The following is a 12,268-nucleotide window of genomic DNA, read 5'->3' on the forward strand; positions in this document are numbered from 1 at the left end:
CTACTCTTGTACACACTTGGTAACACAAAGTATTAAATGTTCATACTATGTCACTAGACCATTTCAAATAGCTATGAAGAATGCAAAACACACACACACACACACACACACACACACACACACACACACACACACACCTATTGAAAGCAAGAAAAATAAGATCTCACTGACACATGAACTCAACAGTTTCACAATAAGGAAATTATATATATATATATATATATATATATATATATATATATATATATATATATATATATATATATATATATATATATATATATATATATATATATATATATATATATATAAGCCAGAGGCTTAGATATTCAAGCCTAAACAAATCCCACCCATTCCTTGCAGTGATCTCCAGAGAAGAGCAGATTCAACTCGTGTGGTCTTATTTAAGAAAGGAAGACCATTTTGTTTAACTGAACTGGGTCTACTGATAGGGAATTCTTTCCTCATAGTACAACTTAAAAGATTCTACCACTTTCCTTTCCCATAAAACTTATTTGTTGCCTTAATACTCTAACATTTTGCAGTGCACACAACAAAACCCTTTCTTAGCTTAGAGATGTTATCAACCTTTGTTAAACATTGCTATAGATACTATGTATATATACATCAGTAAGTCAATTACATGTCTAAGTATCACATACTCCTCTCTAGATCATTTTCTCAAAAATAGTGTGGATACACACCTACACTGGTGACCTGTGATAAGTGGAATCCCACAGGAGGTTGGTTTGGCTACAGTTGTTTGCTATGCTATATAAATGACATGGTGGATGGGGTAACAAGGTATGTGAGTCTATTTGCAGATGATGCTAAAATTCTGAAAAAAGGTGAGAAATGAGAGACCAAGGCTGGAATAGGCTGCAATGGTCTGGTCACCCCATGAGAGAAAAAAAGTGCAAAAAAAACTTGGAAAGAATTCTAAGAGTAGCAACCAAGATGGTGCCAGAACTAAGGGCTCTGCCATATGAGGAAAGACTCAATAAAATGAATCTTTTGACACTGGAAAAAAGGAGAGTGAGAGGAGAGCTAATAATGGTGTAAAGGAGGGCAAGCAGAGTGGAGAAGATGAATAGAGAAGATATGTGTGTACAGAATGTGAGAGAAACTAAGACTCAATAAGAGAATGAAGATGACCACCTACCTGCAGGAGAGATGTGAAGAAGTACAGTTCCCCAAGCAGAAACACAGTAGCATAGAATGGACTGAAAGAGGAAGTGGTCTGTACAAGAAAAATCAACAATTTTTAAAAATAAGCTGCACAAAAGTAGGCATGGAGATGTGACAGCATAAGCATAGTTCCTCTCCTGTATGTATGTGTGTATTTACTAGGTAAATACACACTACACTACACTTTGTCTTTCACTCTGCCCTGCTGCCCACCTATTTCTTCAAAAAGGCTCCCAAGGGACCTGCAAGAAAGGAATATGTTCAAAAATGCATGTTTCTGAGGCAGTTGCAAAGAATAGAATAAGATGCCTTATAATAGCTTCCCTTGCTCTATAATCGCAAATAATAGAAAATATTTTGTTATATTATAATATTTGCAGCCTGTCTTGATAAACTAGGATAATAAATAGAGATACCTAAATAAGTGATGGAACATGCCCAAAATTTGCAAATAGTGTGAAAATACCAGCAAAGAGATGCTTTTATATTTCATAATTGCTGTACCATCACATATTTGACCAACATCAGGCATCATTTAGACCTGACATGTATTAACCAGATTACAGCATGTTACTATATGCTGCTTCTTCAGATATAACAATCATTAAACAAGAATAACCAATGTGTGTGTTTGTGTCTCAGCCTCAATCACAAAGAAATAAAGAATCAGTCCTATATGACTGCTTTCATTGAACTGACAATATCAAAAGACCTGGAAGATCAGCTATTTTACTTCTAAATGGCATAAATCTCAAGCAGCAAGAGGTGAAGGCTGCTGCAGTCACTGTGAGGGACACCTTGCCAATGAACTGTACAACACTTTATCCCTGGGCAACATGCCAGGCAATCCCACTGGTCTGTTCTTCAGCAGTCAAGTGGGAAGAGCTCCAAGGAGCTTAGATTTGAGGTGTTTAGGAAAACTGAAGCTGGCTTGAAACTCAAGAGAAAACACAAATTACATGCCTGGCAACCCCACTGGTCTGTTCTTCAGCAGTCAAGTGGGCAGAGCTCCAAGGAGCTTAGATTTGAGGTGTCTAGGAAAACTGAAGCTGACTTGAAACTCAAGAGAAAACACAAACTAGTGTTATGGAAGGAAAATGGAAAGCTGAGAAAAGGAATGAATATGTGAGGAATGTTGATGAAGGCAAGGTAAATGGGCTGATTGCAAGGTTATTATGATCAATTAATAGATGACATTAACCAGGAATTAAAACAAATCTTAATTCAGCCTGCACATATAACTTTTCCACAATACAAAAAAAGGACATACATTAAAATGACCAGCAATGCTACCTTAAAGGGTCATGATAAGGAGTGCTGGAAAGCTGGACAGGACTACCATAGAACCAGGGACAAACATCATGTGTATAGGAAGTATGAAATATGAAGGAAATAAAGAAAAAAAGAGCAAAAGTTAAACAGAAAACAAAACTGACCAGGAACTTGAAAAGTACAGATCTGATGATCCTAAAGCATACTGGAGAAAAAAAAAAAAATGTCTGATCTCCATTACATTAAATGATTTTCAAGAACATTTCAGGCAGCTGGCTAGAAATGACAATAATGATGATAATGAAGGGAATATTGCAAATGATCAGGCTAACACTGATCCTGATCCCCCACCAATAGTAAATAATCCAATAATCAGGGAAGAGATGGAGAAAAACATTAAGAAATTAAAGAACTATAAATCCCCAGCAACTGAAATGATGTTAATTAATACATCAGAAGTACACATTTTGTGCCACCTGTATGCCAAACTGTTTAACAGAATACTTACTACTGGCATCATGTCATCCAAGTGGCTGGTTAGTGTGGTAGTACTTTATAAAACATGGTCGACATCCTGCATGATAATAACTACTAGGGGATCACCTTGTTTAGCTGCATGGGGAAGCTGTTCACCTCTATACTAAATGAAAGATTCAGTACTTAAATGCCTTGAACATTATTGATGAGGCACTAAAGCACACACACACACACACACACACACACACACACACACACACACACACACACACACACACACACACAACAATGTTTAAATAATTAAATTAATTCTCTTCAAAATTAAGTATTAGACTTTAAGCCATGGAACAAAATGAAACTTTTTTTCTTTTAAGGTCCAAGTCTAATGTCTTTCAAAACAGACCCCTTGTGACTCCACACACTTTATCCATCTATCCTTCCATTGGTGGAAAAATTTTGAATGACTACCAGGTGCACCAATTCAGCATATCTCTTTGGCTCTCAAATTTCCACCTTTATAGTGGCATCTGTAGCCAAAGTCCTAGAAAAGTCTGATATCTGGAAAGTGGAAAGACTGGCATACCTAAGAAAGGAAGGAAGGAAGGAAGGAGCTGGTCCAAGAAATCCTATGACAAAATTAATGTGCAGCTAAGGTTTTGTCATAAGGCTCTCTTGCGTGGTCTTCTGTGACTACTTTCTTTTACACATGATCAACGAATTCTTAGCCAAACACTGAATTCGTTGATGCTGGGCACACACTCAACCTCGTGACGGTACACATGGCAGCCAATACATAACAGGACCTACAGAAATGTTTCCAACAATGTAAAGATTACGTACTGCGCACTCCAAAGGGCGCGTGCTCTAGTGCAAAAACTTAAAGAATCTGAGTTATGCAAGTACAACTAATTCTTGCCTGTGCACCTGTCTTTACAAGTGAAAGAGAGCAATATTGCACACATGATGTGATGAATGTAAGGCTCAAGTGATACTCAGCGAATCAGAGGTTCATGATCTACTCATCCTCTCGCCTTCTAAGAGCCTTGCCCCACACCTGCCCTCTTAGCTTGTGTAGTTTCCATCTGCCTTTCTGCTCTCAGTCAGCAGGGTCTCTTCTTTGCTAGTCGAGGGCTGACAGTTGCACAACATCGGTAACAAATCCACTTCACTCACCACACCACAGTAACAAATCACACGTGACTCGACCACTCGGGGACGGGACAGCATCTGGCAAATGAGGTGTTAATCATTGCTATTATTCTGTGCCTTTAACGACATTTTATTTTATTTATTAATTTTTTATATATACAAGAATGTCTTCGTAATTTTGGCTATAAAGTTCTGTAATAGAAACTTGATTTTACTAAGAGTGACTACAGTGTGCTTTACGCAAGAAAACATTAGTATGTAGCTGATGCATGCACTCACTGCAAAAGACACAAACACACACCACACCATAAAACTTCATTTAAAAAATAGCAACGTGGTCTGCCCACAATCTTTAATCTACTACTTTCCTTCAATTTCCTTTCTTTTACTTCTGTCCAAACTCTTCAATATTCTCAATCTTTCTACAAGCAAAGCAAAGCAAAGCATGCAAAATATATCCAGCTGAAAAACAAACATATAATTATGTGTATCTTACTTTTACTTGTGTGCGTATTGAGATATGAATAATAAACCATTAAAATTCTAATACTTTCTTTCGCCCTGTACATCGTCCTAATGGCAGCAATCATATTGTATGAGCACAGTCTCTCTCTCTCTCTCTCTCTCTCTCTCTCTCTCTCTCTCTCTCTCTCTCTCTTTTAGGGAGGTGAAGAAAAGAAGATAGCTAGCTAAGAGAAAGTGGGTGGGAAGAGAAGGGGTGAAGAAAGTAAGAGAAAAATAGATTGTGGGCTAACCACATTGCTAAATTGTTTTATATTGTTTATTTCAAGTAACAGTGAATTTATTTATCTATTCTTTTTTTTTTTGGTGGGTATAACATTGACAAACAACAAAAACTGCACTCCATTGTTGTTAATTAAACTATGTAACTTATTACTTGTATTGCAATTATTAACAAATTAGGTATGAGCTACACACTATTCATATTTCACTCCGGTAGTCACAAATGTGCCCCCAGAACCACAGCTGTCCCTAAAACACACACTTCTGGAAGGTAAAACTGTCTCTGCTATTAGGAGAGAGAGAGAGAGAGAGAGAGAGAGAGAGAGAGAGAGAGTGTATATATTTACATAACTTCAAGCTTGTTGTAGACAGAACCTCCCAGAAGGGACACAACTATATCCTTTCCTAATAAAAACTGCAAGGCACTGTGACCTGAAGTGAACACTATGAAATGTGTAAAGGAAAAACAAAAGAAACAATTGTTACAATAAAACATTTACTCCAATTCAGAGTCAACAAAGAATGAGTTTATTTGTAAATGCAGATTAAAGTAGGTCTGTCTCGTCCTCCTCCCCTGGTCCTAAGTTAGTCATCCGTCCATGTCCACGTAACTTCTGGATCCGATTCAGCACATGCTATCCTGTGAAAACTAAAAAGAAAATAAAAAATGTCACATAATAATTGCCTGTGGTGATTTCAAACTAATAATGTTGCTACTTTTAGGGAACCACGTGTGTGTATTATCTCGTGGAGTCGCTAGTGTTTCGTAATGATCGATTTCACTGGCTCGTATGGCTTCCCAGATTTTCTTTGCTTTGCAGTGGTTGGAAATATTAAGAGGAGTAATATTATAATATTCGTGTAATTTTTTGGTGTTCATTTGATCCGGCTCATTGCAGTGAATGAATCTTACAGCTTTATTGAGAATGGTATGCATTTTCTTTTTCTGGGTTGCTGATGCAGCACATATTGGAATAGATGGATATTCCAGCACAGGAATTTGTAGTGTTTTAATTAAAATTGCTTTCATTTTAGATGTCAAATTCTGAAAACGTCTCAGTTGTGTTATGATACCTTTACTTTTATTGATGGTTTTTGTGATATGACTCAAATCCGGTAACTGAAATTTGAAGCCCCAATAGTTTCCCTGTATTAGTGGTTTCGATTTCTTTTCCGTCTCTCTCTCTCTCTCTCTCTCTCTTAATGGGTAAGTATTGGAATGCTTAGTACCCGCTTACCGGAAAGTTGAGGTTTACAAGGCAACAGCAGACACCCTAACTTCACATTTCCTCATGTAGAACAATATTTCGCTTGCAGGGCCAGCGATGGTAGTGAATGGTAGGTAGAATAATCCCTAAAAGAAATAGTAGATGCTGGCATTTTACAAATCCTTCAGTAAGAAACACTTCCATTCTCAGCCATGACCTCTCCTTATGTATTTGTTGATGATGCCTTTCCTTTAAATCGTTACTTGTTAAAACCTTACGCTAGAAGGGATCAGACAGCTGATAAGAAAATTTATAGTTACCTTCTTTCTCATGCTAGGATAACATCTGAAAATGCCTTTGGTATCCTTCCAGCCAGGTTCCAGGTATTTAAACAGCCAGTAAAAAACATCTCCAATAATACAAAGGGTATTACACTGCTGCAAGTCAAGTTCTAAGACACTTTTTCCCAAGTAGATTTCATTGACAGGGAAGACATTAACAGTGGAAGGTTGCTGCATATTCAAGGTGCCTTTGAAAGGCGGAGTAGTTGCTAGGGGGCACGTACAGTCAATGCTACACAAGTACAAGTATGTGAGATATTAACACAAATTTTCAACAGAGGAAGCAGTGGCTTGGCAAGCACGTACCTAAGGCGGCCCTCCATTTTTTATTTTTCTAATGTTATGTGTTTCTTTGTTGGGCTTGGCATTTGAGCATTTTATTAATTCATTTTTTTGTGCCCTTAGACAACCTCTGATGTAAACAACTGAAAAAAAAAAAAAGTGTATACACTGCTCTGACTCATGTGAATTGTAATTCTTAGGAGAGAAATATATTATAGTTAACTTGTAAAATGTCTTTATTTCAAGTTTACCTACTTGCATGCATCATGGCCCACCATTTTTTGAGGGCTATCTAATAGAGCAAATACATGGAGGTAAGACAGGAGTTCCAAGCATGTTAAGTCATTTGCTAAAAATCATGTTTGTCTGATGGCTGATACTGCCACAAGGAAAAGTATGTAGTCTAAAGTCTGCTTAAGAAAAGATCCTCTAGAGATGACCTGGTGGGGTGGTTCCATAAAGAGTCTGAGCAGTGTATCCAAAGTGGAGGGAGAGGCATGTGGGTATGATGATCTGTCTGGCAGTCATGTGCGTTCCTTAATATAGCAGGTGTAATGGGATGATAAATAAACACCATAGTAAGTGAATATAGAGTATATTTGTGGTAGCTGTACAAAAGTAGTGTGCAAGGACAAAGCTCTTACACATTTGCCGTTGGTATGTCATTGGCTTCTGCAATTAGTTGTATCAGTTTTTGCATAAACCATATTTGCTTGGCATAAGGGAGTTTGTCAATAGAAGATTCTACAAGCCTTCCCATACTTGAAGCCTCCACAGACACAGACTTTTTTTGGTCAATGTAGTTTCTTAAGGTAAGTACACAAGTGTCAATATCAGGATTGTCACTTGATGGTCTCTTCCTTCTCCTTGTCACCACACGCTTCACTGGACATTTATTGGCATTGTTAACAACAGGGGATGACTCTTGAATGGATCCATCTGATGGAATGTTCAAAGCATCTGGTCCACTACTGCACCCAGATGACAGTGGGCTGGACACTCCTGAAGAGCCACAGGTGATAACCTGTGGCTCTGGTGAAACAAGACGGGGAACCCTTTCCCCCTCTGTCAAGGTGTCATCAGGTAAATTCAATGCTGGCATCAACTTTGAGTGGGATGATAGCTGTAAAGAAATTGAAAATCAGTGGTAAAAAAAACAGCTCAAGGGGTTGTGTAGTCTGTGTGGTGTCAATTTATGTCCACCTGTCACTGAATAAGATGGTACAATTTGAATATTGTGCTCTGTATCCTGTTTTCTCAGCAAATCTAACCCATGATAACTGTAGCCTACATATGAAAACAGTTGCAGCTGAAAATTGACACTGATTTTTAGTCATAACTATAGCCATATAGTCGTCATCCAAGGCTGAGATCAGCTTTGAAGAATAGTCTTGACCAATCAGCATAGTCTTTAAGTTAATAATAGTCATCAAGGTGAATACTATATCACCTTTGTGGAAACCATCTTGGTTCCAGTGGAGATGGTCTTTGAAGCTGAACCGAAATATGATTAACAGACATCTTATCTCATACATGAGAAACATTTAAGAATAATGTATGGTATCTGCTCAGTATCAGGCATGGCAAAATGTGAAGTTGGCAGTTGGCAGACTCAGTGGAGGAATACACAAGTGATGAACTACTGGTCCTGGGGTGATCAGCTGACCTTCTTTCTCTTATTGTGACCCCAACTTACTGACTTTGAAGGCAGTTTCTTGAAAAATATTTTGCCGAGATTCAAAGTCACCAACATTTCATGGGAAACTTGGTGGAATATTCTGCCAACTCTCAACCATCAGCATGTCAGTTATTTTCTCTTGAGTTGGCAAGATATGGTCACAAGAAGAGGAAGTTCAGCTTATCGCTCCAGTAGTTTGCCACCTGTGTGTTCCTCTGCTGAGTCTGCCACAATGAGTTCAATAAAGCTTGCCTTTAATATTACATTGCTTATAATTTTGTGATTTGAGGTTGAGACTTAATATAGTGATGTACCAACTTTCTTTTAAACCTGTTTATTAATTAACCACTGTTGTTAACTTCTATTCTGATGTATAAATTTTCTCTTAAATCTGCTTATAGATTAACCACTGTTGTTAACTTCTATTCTATGTGTATAGGCAAAATGCTGTTTTCCACAATGGATGCCAGAGACATTTCAGTGCAGCTTCTGAGTAATGGTCATTAAAGGTGATCACAATAAAATATCACCTATGTGGAATCCATCTTGATTCCAGTGGAGATGGTCTTTGATGCTGATCCAAAATATGATTAATAAAGACATCTTATCACCTCATACATAAGAAATAGTTAAGAATAATGTACTGTACCTGCTCAGTATCAGACATGGCAACACTTGAAGGTGTACCACTGGTATCTACCATGCTGTCAGCCAGGAACATGGCTACCTTGAATAAATGCCATTTCTGTGGGGGCTGTCCAGTGGAGCCACTTGGTGCTTTCTGAATCTTCCGGTAGATAGTCACAAAGTATGTCCTGATATTCTTGAACTTAAGCCGGACATGTTCTGCAAGATGAATATATGCTCTTGGTCAACAGTTCAATCAAACATTGGTTTACTAATATTAAAATGATGATGATGGGGTTCAAGTTTACAAATACCTAATGTTCTTAACATACTGACATTAAAAGAAAAGTTGGCAGGACGCTTTATCACTATTTTTTTTAGATCTTTTTTTTTCTTTAGAGAGATTTACATGTTTTCAATTAATCTGATATTTCTCAGCAAAGAATTATCTTTAGGGAGTTAGACCTTCAAAGTAACATCTTAATTTGGAGTGGCAAGCCAGCCACAGGGATCATATGGGTTTACTAAATTAACCTTAACCTCAAATCACGAAATGATAAGCAAAAATTTTAAAATATTTACAAGAGCATATAGGTAAGGGATTAGTATGCATTCTATACAGAATAACGAAATAGTATATATTGAGGTGGGCTTTTGGTTAGCTTAGTTTAGGATTACTGTTGTGGAATTTGCGGCAAAAGTCACTTTGCTTTTAATTGAGAGTGAAAGTGGCTAAAATCACATTGAATTTTGTCCTCAGGTTAACCTATATTATCATGGATTGGCATCCTATGGATGTTTTAAGTTAAGTATAACTTACCTCCTTCAAGCTGTTTGAGTTCCGGAAACTGTTGTCTGATGGCATCAGCAATCTTGGAGAAAATCTCCTGCCTCAGCTTGCTTTTGTGGTAATTCTTATGTTTTGGATCCCACACACTACGGTGCTCTCGTACCAGCTCCAGGAGCAGTTCCTCCGAATCCCGTGTCCAGGCAAACTTCATTGTGGCTAACACACACAAGGGTAACGAACTCCTGGAATTGGTTCTGGGTCTGGTGAATGTCGTAAAACCTCGCCTTTGTAACAGCGCTTCCCTTTTCCTATTGCATAAATACTCTTTCCTAGTTCTCAAGCTCTTCTCTCCTTTTTTTTTTTTTTTTTTCAAATTTTCCAAAATGTTCTTCCTCTTCTTGTGACCACAACTTGCCGACACGACAAAGTAACCGACATGATGGTCGAGAGTTGGCGGAATATTCCGCCAAGTTTCCCCTGAAATATTGCCGACTTTGAATTTCGACAAGAAATTCTCAAGAAATTGTCTCGTGTGACCGCGCTTTTAATAAATCCGTGTGGACCCTGCCGCTCAAAATTAAGATGTTCTATCTTCCCCACCCCAATATTATTGGATTACATACCCAGTCACTTACCTAGGGTTTTTTTTGATAACTGAAACTTTTGTAAAACATTTCTTCTATAGTCTTTCCGTCGCAAGCTAATAGTTTTTGAGATAAGAGTTTTTCAGTTATTATTTGCAGAGCTCCCACTTCTGGGGATTTTGTCCCCAGTTGAGATTTTTTTTTTTTTCATGCATTTAGTGACAATCTGGAGATTTTGTCTTTTTTTGTGATATTCTGACAATTAATGGACTTACAGCTGTTATTACTATCCTGATAACGATAATTATTTTTTAGTGTTTATTAAATGGCAGTGCGCAATTAGCTACCGGAATCAATAACATTGTTCAGCCAATTATGTGCAGGCTTGGGCTCAGCTAATTCAGCCAGTTGCCACTTGCCAGTGTGTTTACATCAGACTCCTCACCGGTAGTACTCAATACACAAGCACAGTATTTTATTTTATTTTTTTTTGTGTGTGTGTTGTAAAATATAGTACCTTCAGTGTTATGCAGGATGTGAATAAGGTTTATATGGTAAGTGCGTTGGCTACAGGATGTCATGACATTCTATACTGAAACTAATAACGTAAATACTTTAATAACCGCAGGTTTTGTGAGATATTTACCTGAGAGTACTGTCTAGTAAGGTTTTTGAATGGCTAACTTTACGTTTCGCCTCACTAAACTAGTGAGTGTGTCAGCGGAAATTTACTCATCAAAAGAAAATCCAAACATTGTGCTACTATTTTTTTTTTTTTCGAGGGAAATCATTGTCAGGAGGGAATTATTATTTTTTTTCCAGTAGTCACTGTAGTATGTTATGTGTATAATGATAAAAAAAAAACTGAAATACTCAACAGCTTTTTTTCCTATTATTAAAAAAAAAAGATTTTTTTTTTTTTGGTACTATAAGTGCATCTTTGTACTTTTAGTCCAATCTAGGGATTTTTCAGCACGAATCTAGGGAATTACTGATCTGCCTTTGTGGGAGCACTGATTATTTGGACCACGCGGAAGGGCTGTCGCGGATCTGTTGAACTCATATCTTCACAGTCAATACTGCTATCGCCTATCGATCTTCTTCAACTTTAATATTGATTGTTCCAATCACGTTTTATTAATTATTTGATACCCAGTCATATGCGATCACCTCTCATGCCTTAAAAGGGCATAGAATTCGCAACTTCCCGCTCCGACGACTCCAGCGCCAATGAAAACTTTAAAGGCGTGTTTTACTCGAGGCAATTTATGGCTGGTTTTAGCCGGGAATTTACAGGCGGGAGTGAAATGCAACGGGGCGTGGCTGAATTGTCACCCCAGCCGCGGAACCGCTCTCTCGCTCTATAACTTAAATAAAATAAATAAATAAATAAAATGAAATAAATAAAGAAAGAAAGAAATGAAATAAAAAATAATAATAATAAATAAATATAAAAAAATAAATAAAAAAATAAAATAAAAAGTGAAGTTCAAATAAAAGAAAACTGAGCTTCAGTTTTAAAAAAGTGAAGTTCAAATTAATAAAAACTGTGCTTTATATTGAAAAAAATGGTTGAAATATAAGATGAACTTTAAAAAAAAAAAAAAAGCTGAAGTCCACATTAAGAAAACTGAATTTCATTTTAAAACATCTGAAGTTCAAATTGAAATACGTGAATTTTAATAAGAAAAGCTTTAAATCAATAAAAAAAAAAATCAATAAAAGATAAAAAAAAGCTGCACTTTAATAAAAAAAAAAGTTAAATTCTAAAACATGGAATTCTTATAGAATTACTAATGTGCAATTGTGGAAATATCGCAGTGACAGCATTAAGGTCTATTCACACACATTAATGGCGTTTCAGTGCCGTGTCAGTTGTGTCAGTGAAATCCGTGACGTTTCAGTGACGTCTGTTCACACATCCATAC

At 37.0% G+C, this 12,268-nt stretch overlaps 1 protein-coding gene across 1 annotated transcript; it reads right to left on the reverse strand.

Moving 5' to 3' along the window:
- Positions 1-7,239: 7,239 nt before the first annotated feature.
- On the reverse strand, positions 7,240-10,233 carry LOC135100525 (uncharacterized). Its single transcript, XM_064003497.1, has 3 exons — positions 9,787-10,233; positions 8,989-9,185; positions 7,240-7,784 (listed from the first exon to the last, which is right to left on the reverse strand). The coding sequence occupies exons 1-3, from the start codon at positions 9,965-9,967 to the stop codon at positions 7,302-7,304; spliced, it is 861 nt and encodes a 286-aa protein (XP_063859567.1). The 5' UTR covers positions 9,968-10,233; the 3' UTR covers positions 7,240-7,301.
- Positions 10,234-12,268: the final 2,035 nt, after the last annotated feature.

The sequence above is a fragment of the Scylla paramamosain genome, chromosome 5, assembly GCF_035594125.1.
Source record: "Scylla paramamosain isolate STU-SP2022 chromosome 5, ASM3559412v1, whole genome shotgun sequence".
Classification (NCBI taxonomy): domain Eukaryota; kingdom Metazoa; phylum Arthropoda; class Malacostraca; order Decapoda; family Portunidae; genus Scylla; species Scylla paramamosain.